This window comes from Grampus griseus (assembly GCF_964374135.1).
Source record: "Grampus griseus genome assembly, chromosome: 20".
NCBI lineage: Eukaryota > Metazoa > Chordata > Mammalia > Artiodactyla > Delphinidae > Grampus > Grampus griseus.
Window position 1 is genome coordinate 2,202,147 of NC_139014.1, and position 20,594 is coordinate 2,222,740.

The 20,594-nt window shown below is 39.5% G+C and overlaps 1 protein-coding gene across 3 annotated transcripts in view; it reads right to left on the reverse strand.

Moving 5' to 3' along the window:
- Window positions 1–9,323: 9,323 nt before the first annotated feature.
- The window catches only part of ABCA5 (ATP binding cassette subfamily A member 5), a 63,636-nt gene continuing 52,365 nt past the window's right edge, over window positions 9,324–20,594 (reverse strand). Inside the window, exons 29-39 of one of the 3 annotated variants that reach the window (XM_082679537.1) lie at window positions 17,420–17,546; window positions 16,997–17,114; window positions 16,803–16,894; window positions 15,863–16,038; window positions 15,417–15,492; window positions 14,730–14,824; window positions 13,885–14,004; window positions 12,642–12,791; window positions 12,164–12,243; window positions 10,835–10,890; window positions 9,324–10,313 (exon numbers count right to left, since the gene is read on the reverse strand). In XM_082679537.1, the coding sequence (XP_082535663.1) occupies window positions 10,206–10,313; window positions 10,835–10,890; window positions 12,164–12,243; window positions 12,642–12,791; window positions 13,885–14,004; window positions 14,730–14,824; window positions 15,417–15,492; window positions 15,863–16,038; window positions 16,803–16,894; window positions 16,997–17,114; window positions 17,420–17,546 (1,198 nt within the window). In that variant the 3' untranslated portion in view covers window positions 9,324–10,205. Of the gene's footprint in view, window positions 10,314–10,834; window positions 10,891–12,163; window positions 12,244–12,641; window positions 12,792–13,884; window positions 14,005–14,729; window positions 14,825–15,416; window positions 15,493–15,862; window positions 16,039–16,802; window positions 16,895–16,992; window positions 17,115–17,419; window positions 17,547–20,594 lie in introns of those variants that run through there. The other 2 variants (XM_082679538.1, XM_082679539.1) reach the window with 2 other exon arrangements.

Below are 20,594 nucleotides of genomic sequence, written 5' to 3' on the forward strand. Positions count from 1 at the left end.
TCCTAATTTATCCCTCTCCCCCCGCCTTCTCCCTTCGGTAATCATAAGTTTGTTTTCTACGCCTGTGAGTCTGTTTCTGTTTTGTATATAGATTCATTTGTGTTAATTTTTAGATTCCACATGTAGATGACATCATATAACATTTGTCTTTCTCTGACTTACTGCTCTAAGTATATATTCTCTAGGTCCACCCATGTTGCTGCAAATGGCAATATTTCATTTTTCTTTACGGCTGAGCAGTATTCCGCCGCATGTATGCACACCTTCTTGATCCAGTCCTCTGTCGATGGACACTTAGGCGGCTTCCACGTCTTGGCTACTGCGAACAGGACCGCTCGCCATGAACACTGGGGTGCGCGCATCTTTTCGAATTAGAGTCTTCTCCAGAGGTACGCCCGGGAGTGGCACTGCACGATCACATGGCGGCTCTGTCTTTAGTTTCTAAGGGCCTCCATGCTGGTGTCCACAGCGGCTGCACCCGTCTGCATCCCCACCAACCGTGCAGGAGGCCCCCTTTCCCAGCTCTCTTTTCTCAATCGTCTCCTTAGCCTTCTTCCTCCCTCTGGATCCTGGGCCCGAGGTCTGACCCTTTGCTCCCGGCAGGTGCACCTACCGTCTCCCCTGCAAACCCAAGCCCCCGGGGGAGGGGCAGCTCAGCACCCTCCGTCTTGGCTTCACGGAAACGTCCAGAGACGATCGGCCCATCCGTCCTCCCCCGAGTCAGAGGCCCAATCTCAGCAGAAAGCACTTGATTGCTGAAACGTGCCAGCCAGCCGCTGAGCCTCTGGGGGGGAGTCGTAACCTTTTGCTGGTCGAGGGTCTAGAATATTCGAGAATCACCAGAGCGCGGGGCAGGCACGCGCGGGGCGGGGAAGGGGCAAGGGGCGGGGCCTCCGCTGCCAGAGTCTTCCAGGCCTGGGCAGGGGCCTCAGTCGCGTCCTCACGGCCTCAACGACACACCACCCGTTCTGTTCGCTCGCAGGGCCGCACCCTTGGGAGTCCCGCCGGGTGGGGCCCGCGGGCAGAAGGCACCCTCTAGGGTGGGGGAGGGGCGGGGCGGCTCGCGGGTCAACCAGAGGTCACGTCCTCCCCGTGACCTTCCCCGCCCACACCCTAGCGGCTGTTGGCCCTCACAGCTGACGTTTAAGAGAATTCACTTCTGTATCACCGTGAATCCCACCCTCCCCGCAACGTGATGAAACTCGTGTATTTGGGTCACTTTTACATCTTTCAAGAAAAGTCACATGTTTTGCCCTCAAAGTCTTCCGTGTCTTTTGCAAGATGCGTTTCTACGTAGCACAGAGTTTCTGTTACAAACGTGATAGGATCTATTTTTTAACATTTTCTAATTAATTGTTGCTGGCCTGGAGGAGCAGGGTTCATTTTGCATGTTAGTTTTGAGCTCTGCGGAACTCTGTTTATTCTGATTGGCAAACTTCGGAATTTTCTAAACCAAACGTTAATCTGCGTAGATTGTTTTACGATTTCTGTTTTCTAGCAACTCTCACGATTCTCTGAAGTTGAATTCCTGGGATAAAGCCGATTGTTCCTGATGTAGTCTCACCCTCTGACTCTTTTATAATATCCTGTTTCTCTTCACGGTGCTGTATTAATTGTATCTTTCGTAGTTGGTATTTCCTTCTATAGTCTCCGCTTCCTCCAAATTGCCTTTTTTTCCTCCGTTTGCTCATTAATTTTAAAAGCAGACAGCTAAGCTATACTCAGATTTCTGACCTAGAGAAACTGTGAGTTGATTCATGTACATTGTTTTAAGATGCTACATTTGGGGATGATTTGTTATGCAAAAATGGATAAGGAATACACCAGTTACTTCTGTGTAACTCCCCAAAACACTCTAAGCCCTGTAAAGTCAAGACTCTGTATCGTTAGCCTCCGTTTCCCCAGCTCCTAAGCTAGTGTCTGGCCCAATGTAGGAATTGAAGAACAAAAGAAAATGAATTTAATCATTAACAGACTGACCCACTACAAAGAGATAACAGGATTCCTTGCCTGTCTTTTCGAGAGTCCCTGAAAGGTTTACTTTTTGTGGCTCCTTAAAGGGACCAAAGGAGACATTTAACACTGATGGTTTAAAGCCCAGTCTCAAGCGCTTGCTGCACACAGCTCCGGTCCTTGCTAACCTCTGGCTGTCCTGCGGGGACTTCTCTGGCTCGCTCATCACGTGTTCTTTGTTCTGACATTCTGAACCTTGCTGTCTCCTATTTCCCAAATGAACTAGCACAAGGATGACCCTTCTGCTCCGTGGAGTTTAGGCTCCAGCTTCCCAGGCTGACTTGCTGGCTCCAGCTTGGGCTCTTCTTGGGCCACGGCTTGCGCTGCCTCCATCCACCCCTTTCTGGATGGGGACGGGGCCCCTGCAGCACAGCCCTCTGCTGCCATCTGGTGGCCAGAGGCTTCCCATTTTGCCGTGTCTTCACGAGGCACTTGCAGCCTGTACTGTGTTGCGTTCACATCTGGCAGGATTGCAAACTGTGCGTCTAACCATCTCTGCGGTGGTTGTCGGGGGTGGGGGGTGGGGGGGAGACTGGACCTTAATTATGAAGTCTGAGATAAAACGTTTTTGAATAAAAAGCTCCCTGGCATTGCCACATTTCCAGTGTGAGATTCATTCTCCTCCAGCTTTGAATTTAAACTGTAAGCTGTTATTCTAATTTCTTTTGACTTTCAATTACACTAAAATGACCGAGAAACTTGCAGTGGCTTTTTAATACAATTCAGTCCTCAATTTTATTTGCTCAGTAGTCTGCTGGATAGGCCTTGTATCTCCTACTGCACGAGAATATCCAGGAAGCCCAAGACAAGATCCTGGGGTTTGCATCTTGCAGTAACAATATATGTGTTGATTTAAATGACTGTAAGTCAAATAGAGCCAGTAGGACTTTTTTAAGGTTCTTACCTTGAACTTCAAGATGTAAGCAAAGATATACAGACGTGTGGCTCTGTATAGACAGTTATGTTTTCTCGGGCACACATTTCTAATATTCATAATGAAGCCTTCTAAATAGTGATCCCCGCCCCCAAACGAACAGTCCCCAATTGGGAACCTCATTAAGAAATGGCTTAAGAGGAGCAGAAAAATAACTTGACATGTAAGAAGAAGATAGGTCACAAAATAACCAAAAGATAATCCAAGATGAACTCAAAACAGCACTAAGAGAAGCCTTCCAATATGTACACAAAGACCTTCAGAATAAGTTTGCAGACGGATTCTATCGAACTCTGATATAACATCTATACTTTAAAAATCAGAATTTAAAAGATGTGTCTTCTACCTCAATCCGAGTGGACCAGAACCAGGAACCCACCGCCCTTGAGCAGAATATGGAACACTACCTGTGTGTGCAAAAACCACAGAAATGTGTTAAAGATAACTTCTCCGCGGAAACCTTTGGGTAAATGAATCTATTTTCAACTCAAATCTATGCATTAAATCGGTGTTCTCAAAGAGGGATATTTTCGCCCGAGGGGACATCTGACAAAGCAGGTTATGCCAACTCCCAAGTGTGTCTATTCTGATCATAAATTCAGGGACTGCAGACAGAAAGCCCAGAACATTGCAGACATGAGAACACTGGGTCTCAAATGTGTTCTCAGAATTGCCTTTCTCTGGATGGGATCCTTGACTTCCGGCATTGTACCTGAACGTTATCCATTTTACTACTGCTAAGACATTCTGCACTTTTTACGCCACTGTGATTCTCAGCTTAGGAGCCGGTGCCGAAACCAACACTGCTTCAGATGGTCATTTCCTTTACCTACTGGACCTCTCCACTCAGACGTCTAACGAGCATCTCAAACTTTAAAACTTATTCCCAATCTTTCCCCCACATCCTTAAACCTGAACTTTCATGCTCTTCATCCCATCTGATGTTCATAGAAGATGAAGTCAAAGAGATAATAACTGAGGACAATTCCACCCTTCCAGTAGCTCAGACAAAAGAAAACTTGGGGCCGGTGACTCTCTTTCCCACTGCGCCATCCTAGCTCTACCTTCAAAACGTTGAGAATCCAACCATTTCTCACCACTTCCTGATTCAACTCAACCTCCTGCCTAATCAGATGCAGCTGCCTCCTACCAGGTCTTTCTTTCTCCCCCTTCCCCTCCCCACCACTGCATCCCTTTTACGTTCAACACAGCAGCTAAGTTGCTCCTGTTCAAATATATCAGATGATGTCCCTCCTTTACTCAAAGCCCTCCCATGGCTTCTGGTCGCACACGAAGTCCACACAATGTCCATCACAGCCCCTGGGGTCTCCCTCTGAGCCCATCTTTTACTAGTGCCCCCAGCTTGATCGGTCCACTCAAGCCTCACAAGTCCTGTTGCTCTCAAACAAGCCACACACTCTGCCTCGGGGCCTTGGCACTTGCCGTCCCTCTGTCTACACTGCTCACTCCCCAGCTCGCCGTCTCAGTGTGGTGTTACCACCGCTCACCTGCAACATCCACTCCGCTCCAACATTCCTTATCTTCTTTTCTCAGCATCTAATGCATTATATACATACATATTTTTTAGTAGTTTGTCTCATTCTGCTATATTGAAAGTTCAGTGAGGGCAGAGATTTTTTATTTCAGCTACGTATCCCCAGTGTTTAAGTGCTGATTCAAAAGAGGCATGCAATAAAATATTTGTGAATACACGAATGATACAGGAAAAGCAATCTTCGTTTAAACCTTAAAGATTTTGGACACCGTCACAGTTCTCAAGGACTACCTAATGCCTTGGTTTGGGGAAGGTAAATTCTGAAGCATGCATACTTAGTGGTTACAACCACCCTTTTAAAGTTGTATTTCTTTAACCAGCCAAATAAAAGCTAGACTTGCATATATTTGAAGACCAGAACTTCCACTTTTTAGTTTGTAGGAAGATTTATTCTTTCCTTAAAGAGCAGAAGAGCAAGGATGACTTACTTTTTTAGTCTTTACTTTTTACTTTTAAATTTTGAATCATGTTGTGTATATTGTCTATTCATTAAAAATTAAAGCAGGGACTTCCCTGGTGGTGTAGTGGTTAAGAATCTGTCTGCCAATGCAGGGGACGCAGGTTTGAACCCTGGTCCGGGAAGATCCCACATGCCGCGGAGCAACTAAGCCCGTGCACCACAACTACTGAGCCTGCGCTCTAGAGCCCAGGAGCCACAACTACTGAGCCCACGTGCCACGACTACTGAAGCCCGCGCACCTAGAGCCCGTGCTCTGCAACAAGAGAAGCCACTGCAATGAGAAGCCCGCGCACTGCAACAAAGAGTAGCCCCCGCTCGCCGCAACTACAGAAAGCCTGTGCACAGCAACGGAGACCCAACACAGCCAAAAATAAATAAATTTATAAACAAAAAAAATTAAAGCAAAAATGCCTTTAAAAATTAAGGAATATAGTTGACATTAGAATTAAGGGTTTATCAATTTATAAAGCTGGACCGAGAACACTTTTGATCTCATTCAGTCACAGACTTGATTTCACATACTTTTGACGTGTTTGGATGTAGTCAACGGAAAACAAGTATCAATTACATAATAATTACTTAATAATGTCTACAGTATAATGTGGCCAAAGAAATTATGAGCCAATACATAAACAAGAGAATTAGCATTCAATATCTTTTCCTACAATAAGAATTAGATAATGTGATGCAGAACAATAATGATATCACACTGTTAATAAAATGACTACAGTATTGTGGTTAATGAGACATAGAAGAATTACAGATAAAAGGGAAATAAAATTGCAACCCAAGTGAGGGATTCATTTAGCCAGTCTTCAACTAAGGGGGTTACACTATAGTTACAACACAGAACTTGGAAAATCCTATTACCACGAATTTAGATGCAACCTGACAATAAAACTTAAGTGATATCCTGTCTTAGGAAAAAGCACTGGGTTGCAAAAACCTGAAACTGTTAAGTCACAGCTAGAAGCTCATAAAAAAGCAGTCACCTGAACAGTTGCCAGCTGACTCTTTGAGGGTAGATGCGGGTTTTATGCTTATGTTAGCATTTACTGTAATTACGCCCTTGAGCAGTTCCAGTCTTTACCTGGGCAACCTCACCAGCATCACCCACCTCTTAGTCTCAAGTTATCAAGAGGTGAACTTCGGTGACCTGAGATGGCCCTTTTATTGGCAACTGTTGTGACCCTGGGAAGGTCTGTGTGTAGACATGGGATGAATTGGGAGATTGGGATTGACATATATACACTACCATGTGTAAAACAGATAGCTAGTGGGAACCTGCTGTGTAGCACAGGGGCCTCAGCTTGGTGCTCTGTGATGACCTAGATGGGTGGGAAGGGGGGAGGGGGGAGGGAGGTCCCAGAGGGAGGGGATATATGTATACATATAGCTGATTCATATGGTTGTACAGCAGAAACTAACACAACATTGTAAAGCAATTATATTCCAATAAAAAAAATTACTTTAAATTACTGATTTTTTTTGGAATTCTGTATTTATGCAAGTGTGGTAGCAAGCTTTCTAATCATGTAGTTTTGAGTATTCTATTTTTAAGGTGCTTAAAATTATTAATTTGCTTAATCTGCTGAATTAGATTTACAAGAGCTGCTTTAGGTACTTGAGAAAAATTGGTTCATTAAATTTAAAATCTTACCTAAGTGTTAAGAGAATCAATTTATTCAAACATTCTAAGGAAAATGATAAATATGTATTAAATATTTGGGAATAATTTAATTTGTTAAATGTAATAAAATGTAAGTAAAAATGATTGCTTTATATTTTCACAAAATAGATTTGAGATAAAAAGATCTAAAGAATATCTAGTTTAAGATTAAAATATGAATATGAATTTAAACACAAGTAACTGTCAATGTTCCCCCTTGAACATTCTTGTAAAAACCCCACAGATACTAAAAATAAATTACTAACAATTCTAGTGCCAGGTTTTTTCTTCATTTTTAATATGAGACACTCATTATTCATTCATCGACACTAAATAACAAAGAATCCATTTCATACAAAATGAAGGGTTGTCTTAAGTTTTCAGTTCTTAAAGCTTATTACTAATAACATAATCATATTTATTTTTCTTAAATGGCAGCATAATTACTTACATATAACACATTATGAATGAAAAATAAGTAAACTTTTACCTTATAAGAATAGCTGATATAAAAATTATTCACCTGAGAATAGATTCTTTCATTTTATGTAACATGTTCTTTCAGGAAAGAAAATGAAAAATCAATGTTAGGAATATTAAAAATACATGAGGGGTAAGCATTTCTACTGAAAAAAATTAATGTGTATTTATGTTACATAAAAATACAGCATGATTTTTCCTCAAATTCAGAGCACATTTAGAAGAAAATGTTGTGTGACCAACAGAACAATAAAAGCATGACAACACTTACCCTAAATAGAATTGTGCCCCAATAAAATAGTGTTACTACCACTAGCAAAGCATCTGTCGTATTATATTAAAGTACATAAGTATCTAACCTCTTTCTACTAGACTGTAAGATCTTACATGGCCAAAGTGGATAGTTATTGTTCTATCCAAAGAACCCATTGCTTGAAACTTGATCACTAAGATGCCTGTTGAATAAAATTACTCTAAAAACATTTTAATGATAAAAATATTGGTTTTAGATAGTTTGGGCCAATTTAAAGGAAAAAAAGGCTTTAAAGAAAACCCACGGCCTTTTACTGAGAACAAACTGGAAGAAAGATTAAGAGCTCACAAAGAGAAACGTAAAGGACGCTCATCATTGTGTTTTTCAGGCCTCATTCCTGACGCTGCAGACAGATGTTTGCATTATTAGTCACGAACCACAGTCACTCTGTGAAGTCCGGGTGTTCACTTTTAAGATTTGATTGTGGGTGGAAAATATAAGGCAGGTGATGTGGCTTTTTCTAATTTTTCCTAATATATGTATTTATATTCATTTGTACTGGTACAGAAAAAACGTTTTGAGATTATAATTTAAGACATTTTGAACTGTATACTGTCAATAAAGATAAATTTCATATTTGACCTGCTGTGGCCTTTTCTTCCCACCCCACTTACCCTTGTTTTCCTAAGTAGTAGTTAAATTATACTTCTGAATAGAAAAAATTCTCTTACTGTGAAAAAATGGGAACAGAACACTCCTACATTTTAATTTTAATTAAATTAAAATAATTTAATTCATGACCAAAATATATTCACTCTAAGTATGTAAAAACTTTAAAAAAAAGTCCTTTTTAAAAAAAATGCTTACAAGAGCACAATAATAGTGAAGTAACTGAATGAACTTAATAGATAGGAAACGTGATTATGATTGGTCAGCAGAGCTACAAAAACACCCCCCCCCAAAAAAAAGAAACCCTGGGTATTTACATGAATATCAGACACTAAAAGATATCTCTTTACGGCACTGGTTAGCAATGACTTGCTTAGAAAATACAATGTGCTATTTACTAATTTATCTACAAAGGTAAAGATTTTCTTTCCAAGGTTTCCTACTTGTTTTCATCGTGTAGTACTGTAGTGTAAAAGTTACAACTTTTACTAAAGATGGAAAAGCGAGATTCTCAGGTGAAGAACCAAAAGGTAGGTATCCTGAGGCAAGTGCCCTGATAATAAAAGATTAAACGCACTAGGCCACTGAATCCTACGAGGAGAGGTAACTTCGCTGCAGGCTGTGGAATCCGACCAGAGGCTGTGTAAAACAGCTCATTTAGATTAGTTAGAAGACAGACCTCTGAGACGGCACGTAACGTACCTGCACTGTTAGCAATGTGGCCAAAGCAACAGAGGAAGGTATCAGTCATGTACCTTGTACCGAGGCTGAGAAAGGTACACTATTGTACATCAGCTGCTAGAGCCTAAAAGCACAGCTGTCTTATTACACGGGACGGCGAAAACTTGAGTTTTACCTACGTTAGTTAATAGCTTCATCAAAGGGTTTGGATCTTTGGAGGAGCTCAGTACCAAATCCTTCTGCTGTGGCTGCTGTGCTTTCAGACTCTTCACCCCTAATACATTTGTTTTCACAAAGTTAATAACTTTCACTCATCTGGTTGAAATATCATGTCCACTAGTAGGATTTATATTATATTATATCTATAGTCCACACGTGGGCTCTACAAGGAAATATTTCTAAGACTGTCTTAACCATAATCTTACTTCAACTCTGTCAGAGAGTGAAATTCTGGCTTCTTATTAAAGAGGATTATGTATAGTTTACTTATCCTTAATTTAAGGCCCAAAAGCTTATTTACATTCCACCACATTCCAAAGTGAATCTGAGATGAGTAACTAAATAAATCTACACGGTGATACAGTTAAAACTCTATAAGGGAGAGAGAGATTCAAATAATACAGTTTATTTCTAGAATAAAAGATAATGTGTCCTTTGGAAGGAAGATGACAAAAAAATTTCTATCTTCCACGAGGGGTGGAGGTATGGCTTAATTCTTGTAGCTTTATAGATGTCTGTCATTCTAGCCACAAGCAGTCAAAGAATCAGACTATCACATAATAAGATTCTACACATAGTCTTCCACAATAATGGAAACACCTCTGAATTTTACCGTAAGCAAAAGAACTGTGACGAGAGCACCGTACCTGAGTTACTTGCGTCTAAAATCACTAACAGAACGAGGTCTCCTTCCAGTTATTCTGGCTGATGATGCCACCCAGTGAATGTCACTTCCTGCAGACCTCTACGTGCACTGAGACTGTCCAGTGTTCAGGCTTTTAGGACGCCAACTTCCATTCAGTTTCTTTTAGAAATTAAAAAGGAGAAGCAAACTTTTGCTTTATGTCTCTGTTCTATGTGTTATTTATGTATTCGTTTTTTATTTAGATTGGGGTATTACATACTTATGTAACAAGATGGTATAAACTTAAAAGATAACTGTTCAAAATAAGATGATTTTATCACTATTTCTTCAAATCATAAAATCACAAGCACTGTTTCTGAAAAGTGAAAAAGCACATGTTCAACTTCACATACAGACTACAGTGCAGTATACTTCAGATACAAACGTGCAGTTTCAATGCATTATACACAAGTTTTATTTGAAGAAAAGCAAAACACACAACCAACAGCATTTCAATTAACGAAGTCAGGAAAATCCCACGTGCTTTCATGGTTCTCCAATTACCATTCAAGCAATAAACGTTTAAACCGAAGTTAAAATAAAGTGAAAAAGAAAGAAATGCAGTAAGCAGACTGAGCAACACAAATTCAAAATACTACTCTGTCTTCCTGTGTTCTTTCCCACCAAAGTGTGCTGTTCGAAGTACCACAAGTGTTATCTTCTTCCTCTTGTTCTTTAGTGAGTTCTATAAAAACCTAAATGAAAATAAATTAATGAATACAATATGCTGCTGTGCAATTATCTTACAAAAATTTTAACTAAATCAGCAATAGCATAAGGCAATACCTAATTACATTAACAATTCAAGTATCAAGAGATATACTGCCATTAATATTATTTAAACAGAATAATCTCCACTAATCCCACAAAAAGATGAATGTTACTTTAGAGGATTAATAGATTATTTATTTTTTGATTAATATATTAAAGTAGCATCATAAAAATATTTATAAATATTTAAGCAATGTAATTTCAGATGTGCTAATATGAAATACCACCCATCATGACTCATTTTCTTCCAACTGAAGGAAAAATACTGAGCTATTCAAAATAAGCAGATGGAGAAGCTCAAGTTGTTATTTACAAAGTTTAGGAATATTCTATAGCGATTGGTCTCCGGCTCACAATCTCCTTCCCTGTCCAATATATACCTAAACAATTAGATACTGGACACTTTCTTCTACAGAAGAACTTTTAAAATTTAACTTTATAGTACCTGTTCCAATGTCGCTTGAGAAAAGCTGTATTCTTCAATGGCAAAAGTACGTTTAGCTGTTAAAATATAAAAATAATATTTCACTTATTAATATTTTCAAGTAATAAAATGGCAATAACTACTGAGTGGCTAACAATCTTGTTTTTGTTGTTGTTGTTTTTTTAATCTCTATAATCAACTCATTTCGATTTAAAGCTCCCAATACACGTCACTTTCCTCTATCTGCTTCCTTCCTCTCCCAGCCGTCCAGTTCTCTACGGCCCTAAGCGCAACGTATTTCACGGGACGGACTTGCCTTACTCTCCTTTTCCAAGCAGCCCCTCTTGCCCCTCCTTTCCTCTTCTCCCTCATTCCTCCTGTTTTCACGTGTCTTCCGCTCCTGCTCTGTCTCTCCCATCCCCCAGTCCCAGTCCAGTCCACTCTGGACTTCTTACACTAGGTTCTGGATATCATGGGTCACGTGTCCACACGCTTTTCTGTACTTATTTTAGGTCCGTTTGCATTCTGGCCCAATATCAAATTTCTGGTTTTCTATTCATTCCTTTAATTCTCCCTAATTACTTCAAATGTTCTCTTTAATCATAAAGAAAACACTAGGAGGGACTTCCCTGGTGGTCCAGTGGTTAGGACTCTGTGCTCTCACTGTGGAGGGCACGGGTTCAATCCCTGGTCGGGAAACTAAGATCCCACAAGCCGCGAGGCGCAGCCAATAAACCAACAAAAGTATATTTAATGAAGTAACACTTTTTTTTTTCTTTTAAAAAGAAAGCACCAGGAAGTTTCGTAGTTTACAAATGCCGTAAAATAACCTGTACCTGGATACGTGCCTCACCCAGGAGACTGCCTCTCTCTGCTGGTGAGGTATCTTTATCCCACCTAACACCAAGATCCAATAAACTTCTTTAAAGTTTAGATTTAGGAATGCTTACCCTCTTGCACTATGAATTTTCCTCTCCCTTCTCTGCCTGCCACTGGTGTCTTGCTACCATTGCTACCTCTCTGGTCTAATACGAAGTAAGGATTCACGAAATTCAGTGCTCCCACTTCTGGACTGAACTGGTGAGGGCTAATTAAGATGAACTTTCTCAGAGATGCAACGTGAAAAACCGTGGTGATGTCCAGAGTGGAAGGTTTACACTACAATACAGTTAATCTACAAAATCCCTGCTGTGTGAGTATTTACCTACAGCTTAGATTAAATTAGTAAAAGGTCATCTTCTTACTTACCATAGTTTCTACAGTAAACTTGAGTCCCAACTTCTAAACTTTTTAATAAAATTCTTTAATAATTCGAAAGCTACCTCACAATGTTTTTCAAATATTACTTACCTTCTTCCAGCTTAGAAAAAGATTGTGAAAGGGATTGAACATCTTCCTTAGGAATTTTATAAGCCAAAATAGAAGAAAAACTGAAAGCAAAGATAAAATACAGGTAAATTCAACTACCTACTACCTAAATTCAACTAACTACTATGCATTCTGAAGCTTTGAAAGTTCAAAATAAAACTCCAATAACTTATTTTGACACTTATTTAGACAAAAATTATTTGAAATCTTAAAATATTTCCATGCACAATAAAATAACTCTCTCATTACTCCTAGATAAGAACTTTAAAAACTTTAAATACTATTACATGTTGAAAGATCTAACATTAAAAATGAGTCAGCTTCATAAAACTCCATTCATCAAACTACATTAGTCCAATATTGGTTATACTACATTTTTTTCATTAATCCTTAATACAATAACCAATTTTTATGATTATTGCTGTACAAAGAAATGTAACTAAATTTTTAAAATCTTTACCTTTCCTGACGGCTTGCATTTGGGAAAATATGCTGAATTTCTCTTTGAAGACGGTCTACTTCTAGGTTTTCTATCCAGTCCTTTAATTTGATTTCCAAAAAGTATCCTTTTCCAAATTTACTCTTTAGATGTTGGACTGTCCCAATACATCTGTAGTAATTTTTAAAAGGAAGTACAGATATAAGATAACCTGACAGTTTTGAAGATAATTTCTCACTTAAGAATGATTTAAATAAAATTCCCACATTAGAATACTTGTCAATTTATATAAAAGGTGAAAATATAAGAGATAATACAGAGTTTTCATATACCCCTCCCCCAACTTCAGTTTCCCTAATACTGTCATCTTGTATTACCGTGACACATTTGTCAAAATTAAGAAACCAACGCTGGTATATTATTACTGAGTTTACTGCCTTTACTTGGACTTCACCGGTTTCTCCACTAATGTCCTCCTTCTGCCTCAGAGTCCACCCAGGATCCCACTGTGCTGTGTGGCCACACCTCCTCAGTCTCCACTCGGGGACACTTTCTTATTCTATCCTTCTTGGTCTTGGTCATGACTTGGACAGTTTTGAGAACTGTTTTTGTAGGATGTCCCTCAATTTGGGGTAGTCTGATGTTTTTCTCATGATTAGACTGGGGTGTGGGTTTTTGGAGCAAAGAACACAGAGCTGAAGTACTTTCTCATCACGTCCCAGGGGGCATATGATGACCACGTGGCCCTGCCTGCTTAGGGTGGTATTTGTCCCATTTCTCTGCTGTAAAGTTACTATCCACCCCTTCCCATACTTTAGAATACAGACTGGCTTTAAGTCCAGGCGATACTTGGGAGATACTACCCAATCTGGCATCTTTCTGTAAAGAGATGTGTCTCTACTCCCACATTTATTTACTTACTCCATCGCTTACCTATATGAGTATGAACTCGTATATTTATTTTATACGCTGGGTTACAATCCCATACAATGCCTACCAATTTTTAAAATAGCAAATATCATGCCTGAAAATAACACTCTCAGTTGTTGAATAATTAAGCCAATTCTAAACGCAGAGTGGCTGGCCAAGTTTTGGAAGAAAGTAACATACTTCCAAGTGATTCTACAGAAAGCTGATAAAACAAGGGAGCATTTTTTAACATTTAAGCTAATGTGTATTATTATAAGTTTCTGAAATGACGGCGTTCCAAATCCAGACGCGTGCTCCGCCCTGCGCCCCTCCCCCCTCCGCGGCAAACAGCCACCTTAGCTGCCCAGACACCAGGATAGCCACTCGGTCACAGACAGCCTCCACCTCCTCCATGCAATGAGTGGCCAGGATAGCTGCCCGCGTTTTGTTCTTAAACGCAGCTCTAATTGCTCTCCTACAAAACATAAATAAAACGAAAAGAAGGGAAGGTGGCACCTGAAAAGTTCATGAAAATACCTGAGTTTTAAAAATCCAACTATTTGGTTAATTTAAATTTATCAAATATCATTGCTATAATTAGTATATTCTGCCCAACTGTGATTCTTCTATCCCAACTCATTTTACCTTATTTTTGAAAGCTTGTCAAATGGAAAGAAAGTTCACAAGTTCAAGCGTTTCTATGGGTTAAAAGTATGCTAACCAACCGATTACAGAAACCGATGGCTTTTCACGTTATAACAAAAATAGCCACAGAGTCATAGGGAAAACTTAACATGCGTCTGAACCAAACCTCACATTTTATAGACATGGAAACCTAGGCTCAAAGAGTTGCTCAAACAATGATGAGTGCCTAGAAAGAGAGTTCCAATGGACATTTAGGACAATACTGTTATGAGATGTTTACTTACATATGTTACTTTATACAGGAAAAAAAGCCTTTAAAAAACTATTCAGACAACAGTACTCTCATTTTTGTCCTGGCACACATAATATACTGTTAACAGCTGATGAAAAATATGATCAGGTTTAAAAAGTTTAAGGGGATCTCGAGAAATTTTTAATTACGATTTCTCCTTTTGTGCAGGATTTTTAATCGATACATGTATGTGACTAACACAAAACCACCCGTGATGATGCCACAGCACAATGGGTCTCAAGCGCCCCTGACGTCATACTTACCACATGTGCTGTTTGGCTTTAGGGTCCATACCTGTGGATGGCTCGTCTAGCAGAGTAACGGGAGGGTTCCCCAGCATACTCAGAGCAAAACACAGCTGGACGGAAAGAAAACGGAGCACGGGGAGGCTATAAGAAACTCTATCAGGTGGACCTAGAGTCTGCCATACAGAGTGAAGTAAGTCAGAAAGAAAAACAAATACCGTATGCTAACACATATATATGGAATCTAAAAAAAAAAAAAAAATGTTCTGAAGAACGTAGGCGCAGGACAGGAATAAAGATGCAGACGTAGACAATGGACTTGAGGACAAGGGGAGGGGGAAGGGTAAGCTGGGACAAAGTGAGAGAGTGGCATGGACATATATACACTACCAAATGTAAAATAGATAGCTAGTGGGAAGCAGCTGTATATAGCATAGGGAGATCAGCTCGGTGCTTTGTGACCACCTAGAGGGGTGGGATAAAGAAGGTGGGAGGGAGACGCAAGAGGGAGGGGATATGGGGATATATATATACGAATAGCTGATTCACTTTGTTATACAGCCGCAACTAACACAACAATGTAAAGCAATTATACTCCAATATAGATGTTAAAAAAAAATAGAGTGTGAAAGAAGAAAAGAAAGAAAAAAAAGAAACTCTACCAGGCACCAGACTGTACACACGCTTGTCGTTTAATAAAAGTACCTTTCGCTTGATTCCTGCAGGGAGTTTCTTTACCGTTTCCTGGAGATGTTCTTTTAGATCAAGTGCATTTGTTATTCTGCAAAATACACAATACAAAATGAGTGTACCATGATGCACATAAATACAAATATAAAGTGATCACTGACACTGTTTTTTTCCTAGAACAATTACTCTGTTGAAGCTCACTTTAAATAAATTAATATCTTGATTAAAAGGTTCACTTTAAAATAGGTTTCATGACATTTATAGGTACATTCATTCTGTATTTATAAATAAAAATGTTTCATTTTCATGGCTGTCATAATTTGGTAAAGAATATATGAAAAATTAATGATCTTCTTCTATGAAAATTATGATCCACGGAAATGCCTGTTATGAAACTTTAAAGCCGTGGCATGTGAACCTTTCTCCAGGTAACAAAAGGGCTCTAAAGACAATTATTTTACCGAATTATGACCTCTTTCATGTCACTGGCACTCATTCCTTTCACAGCTCCATAAATTTCAAAATGTTCCTGTAATGTAATCTCCGGCCACAGTGGGTTTATCTGAGGACAGTAGCCCATACACTTTACGGAATCATCATCTCCAGCTGGGTCTGAAGAATAGTCTCTTAGAAATACCTGCAGAAATATAAACCAAGTGTAATGACTATTTTTGCTTAACTTACATCGTAAAGGAAGTGGCAAGTGGGTTAATTCAAACTCCTTCCAAACTCCTGACTTCCTAAAGTCAGGGTCACAGCAGGTCAGATTCTCACCCTTTTCTGACGAAGAAACGACACACGTGGCTGCGTCAGAGATGAGTGACATGGCTAGAAAAGGTGGCCAGGGATGCAGGGTTGGGTGGGAAGGCAAGGCCCGTTTTAACCAGGAGGATCAGGGGGCCCCACGGAAAGGTGTTTTCTGAGCCAAGGGAACATGTGAATTTGCTCATCTGGTTTTCTGTGGGGTAAGGAATAGCCAACATAAGGAAAACCTAAGGTAAAAGAAGAGTGAAGTGTGCCCGGCATTTTCCAGCAAAGAATGAGCCAGCGTGGCTGGTGTCATCGAAGGCTAGCTGACGGCAAGGTCAAGGTTAGCTCCTCTATTTCCTGAAGTTAATACAACGGGCTTCTATTAAGTCAGTGGACAAATCACCCACGCTTGTAATCAGCATAAAAGCAGAAATACTGTACATGTGTGTGTTCTGCATGTGTGCGTGCAAATTTGACTATGTACATTATTCTCACAGATAACCAAAAAGATCATAATTTGATCAAGCTATCCTAAAAAATTAATATTAAAAACATGAAATTTGAGCAGAAAAATCCCATTTGTCACTAAGAAATTTATTTTAATTAAAAATATACATCATATTCAATATATCCCACACCATTATACCATACCTGGCCTGAAGTTGGTTCTATATCACCAACCACAATATTAATAATCGTACTTTTGCCTGCACCATTTGGACCCAATAGTCCCAAGATCTCTCCTAAAGGAATTAAAAGAAAAATTGTCATATGTAAATCAAACTAAAGAATGAAAGTTACTCTTCCAGAAAAGTTATTCAAGAAAAAAATAATTAAATACCAGCCTTTTTTCACACAGAAGGAGACATATTTATTTGCCACTTTCTTTATTTTTCTTGTAGGAAGAAAATCTTTCTTGTCTTCATATTCTTTATGCAAATTGTTGACCATAATGGCTGGCTTCTAATAAGGGAAATAGGATTTGAAAAAGAGTTATAACTCAGATATCCATCGTTCAATGACAGGCCGTACACAGCTCATGGCCATATCGTAAGAACTGTATTTGCTAATAAGGGGTACTGCCTAGATAACTATCCATCTATGACGGGAATAATGGCTTGTTCAAAAGAAAGTGGACAAACATATTTTTTCAAAGACAAACTTCTTGGCAATCGATTCATATAAGGGGACAATTTTCGAGGCTAACCCTGTGCAGAGGGGCTGCTCACTGCTCACCGCACGCGGCTCAGCAAGAGAGACTGAGTTACCTCCTCGTGGCGCTGGCAGCTCAGCAATTCTTTGACCTTCACCCTTTCAGCTCTGACATCTTCATCTTCATCCTCATTGTTTGGTGGTTCTGGAAACTTCCTACTTTTGGACTTTGTTGTAAGGGTCCTGAAAGTATAAATAGATTTTCAAATAATTAAAATGGTAAGAAATTGAAGCACTACATAGAGAAAAGACTGAAAAAAATATAGCAACATGAGATCTGTTGTCGGAGATCAGTTATCTCTTAAAGGTAGAAATTACAGAGCTATTTTTCACTCACTGACATCATTTGGATGATATTATCTAAATTCATTCATTTATTCAACAGTTATTTATAACCAGTATGTGTCAAGCACTAGTTCACAGAAAGATAAAAAAGATTTTAAAAAAAACAACACAGACCCTGCTCTCAAAGAATTTACGTCTTGGGTGTACATGAGATGACCCAGGCAGCGTGGACAGAGAGGCTGAAGTCAGCATCCGTAGCAACACCATAAAGGTGGGCAGAGGAAAGAGCGCTTCCAAAGGAAATTCTGAAGTACTATTAAGAGAGGTAAAGAGGCAAATAGAAGTTGACATTATGGGGGAAAAAAAAAAAGAAAGAAAGAGGAGAAAAGTTTAAGGGAAGAAGTCAGTCACATTTAAGGCTGTAGATCAGTTAAAGAGGGTGAGCCTACTTTACCAGACAGAGAGGAGCCGTTAGTTTACCTTACCACAAACAGGAGCAGCCAAGAGGTGAGGGCAGGAGCCAGATGGCAGGAGTTAGGGAGTGAATGGGACATGAGAAAGGAGGTGACAAACTGGAGGTGGAAGCTTTCTGGCTATAAAAGGAAAGAGACTGTCTTTTCTCCATTGTATATTCTTGCCTCCTTTATCAAAGATAAGGTGACCATATGTATGTGGGTTTATCTCTGGGCTTTCTATCCTGTTCCATTGATCTATATTTCTGTTTTTGTGCCAGTACCATACTGTCTTGATTACTGTAGCTTTGTAGTATAGTCTGAAGTCTGGGAGACTGATTCCTCCACCTCTGTTTTTCTTTCTCAAGATTGCTTTGGCTATTCGGGGTCTTTTGTGTGTCCATACAAATTGTGAAATTTTTTGTTCTAGCTCTGTGAAAGATGCCAGTGGTAGTTTGATAGGGATTGCACTGAATCTGTAGATTGCTTTGGGTAGTATAGTCATTTTCACAATGTTGATTCTTCCAATCCAAGAACATGGTATATCTCTCCATCTGTCTGTATCATCTTTAATTTCTTTCATCAGTGTCTTATAATTTTCTGCATACAGGTCTTTTGTCTCCTTAGGTAGGTTTATTCCTAGGTACTTTATTCTTTTTTTTTTTTTTTTTTTTTTTGGTGGTACGCGGGCCTCTCACTGTTGTGGCCTCTCCCGTTGCGGAGCACAGGCTCCGGACACACAGGCTCAGCGGCCATGGCTCACGGGCCCAGCCGCTCCGCGGCATGTGGGATCTTCCCAGACCGGGGCACGAACCCATGTCCCCTGCATCGGCAGGCGGACTCTCAACCACTGCGCCACCAGGGAAGCCCTAGGTACTTTATTCTTTTTGTTGCAGTGGTAAACGGGAGTGTTTTCTTAATTTCATTTTCAGATTTTTCATCATTAGTGTATAGGAATGCAAGAGACTTCTGTGCATTAATTTTGCATCCTGCTACTTTACCAAATTCATTGATTAGCTCTAGTAGTTTTCTGGTAGTGTCTTTAGGATTCTCTATGTATAGTATCATGTCATCTGCAAAGAGTGACAGCTTAACTTCTTCTTTTCTGATTTGGATTCCTTTTATTTCTTTTTCTTCTCTGATTGCTGTGGCTAAAACTTCCAAAACTATGTTGAATAACAGTGGTGAGAGTGGGCAACCTTGTCTGGTTCCTGATCTTAGTGGAAACGGTTTCAGTTTTTCACCATTGAGGACAATGTTGGCTGTGGGTTTGTCATATATGGCCTTTATCATGTTGAGGTAAGTTCCCTCTATGCCTACTTTCTGCAGGGTTTTTATCATAAATGGGTGTTGAATTTTGTCAAAAGCTTTCTCTGTATCTATTGAGATGATCATATGGTTTTTCTCCTTCAATTTGTTAATATGGTGTATCACATTGATTGATTTGCATATATCGAAGAATCCTTGCATTCCTGGGATAAACCCCACTTGATCATGGTGTATGATCCTTTTAATGTGCTGTCAGATTCTGTTTGCTAGTATTTTGTTGAGGATTTTGCATCTATGTTCATCAGTGATATTGGCCTGTAGTTTTCTTTTTTTGTGACATCTTTGTCTGGTTTTGGTATCAGGGTGATGGTGGCCTCGTAGAACGAGTTTGGGAGTGTTCTGCCCATATACAATGGAGAAAAGACAGCCTCTTCAATAAGTGGTGCTGGGAAAACTGGACAGCTACATGTAAAAGAATGAAATTAGAACACTCCCTAACATCATACACAAAAATACACTCAAAATGGATTAAAGACCTAAATGTAAGGCCAGACACTATCAAAGTCTTAGAGGAAAATATAGGCAGAAGATTCTATGACATAAATCACAGCAAGATCCTTTTTGACCCACCTCCTAGAGAAAGGGAAATAAAAACAAAAATAAACAAATGGGACCTAATGAAACTTCAAAGCATTTGCACAGCAAAGGAAACCATAAACAAGACGAAAAGACAACCCTCAGAATGGGAGAAATTATTTGCAAATGAAGCAACTGACAAAGGATTAATCTCCAAAATTTACAAGCAGCTCATGCAGCTCAATATCAAAAAAACAAACAACCCAATCCAAAAATGGGCAGAAGACCTAAACAGACATTTCTCCAAAAAAGATATACAGATTGCCAACAAACACATAAAAGAATGCTCAACATCATTAATCATCAGAGAAATGTGCAAATCAAAACTACAATGCGATATCATCTCACACCGGTCAGAATGGCCATCATCAAAAAATCTGCAAACAACAAATGCTGGAGAGGGTGTGGAGAAAAGGGAACCCTCATACACTGTTGGTGGGAATGTAAATTGATACAGCCACTATGGAGAACAGTATGGAGGTCCTTAAAAAACTAAAAATAGAACTACCATATGACCCAGCAATCCCACTACTGGGCATATATCCTGAGAAAACCATAATTCAAAGGGAGTCATGTACCACAATGTTCA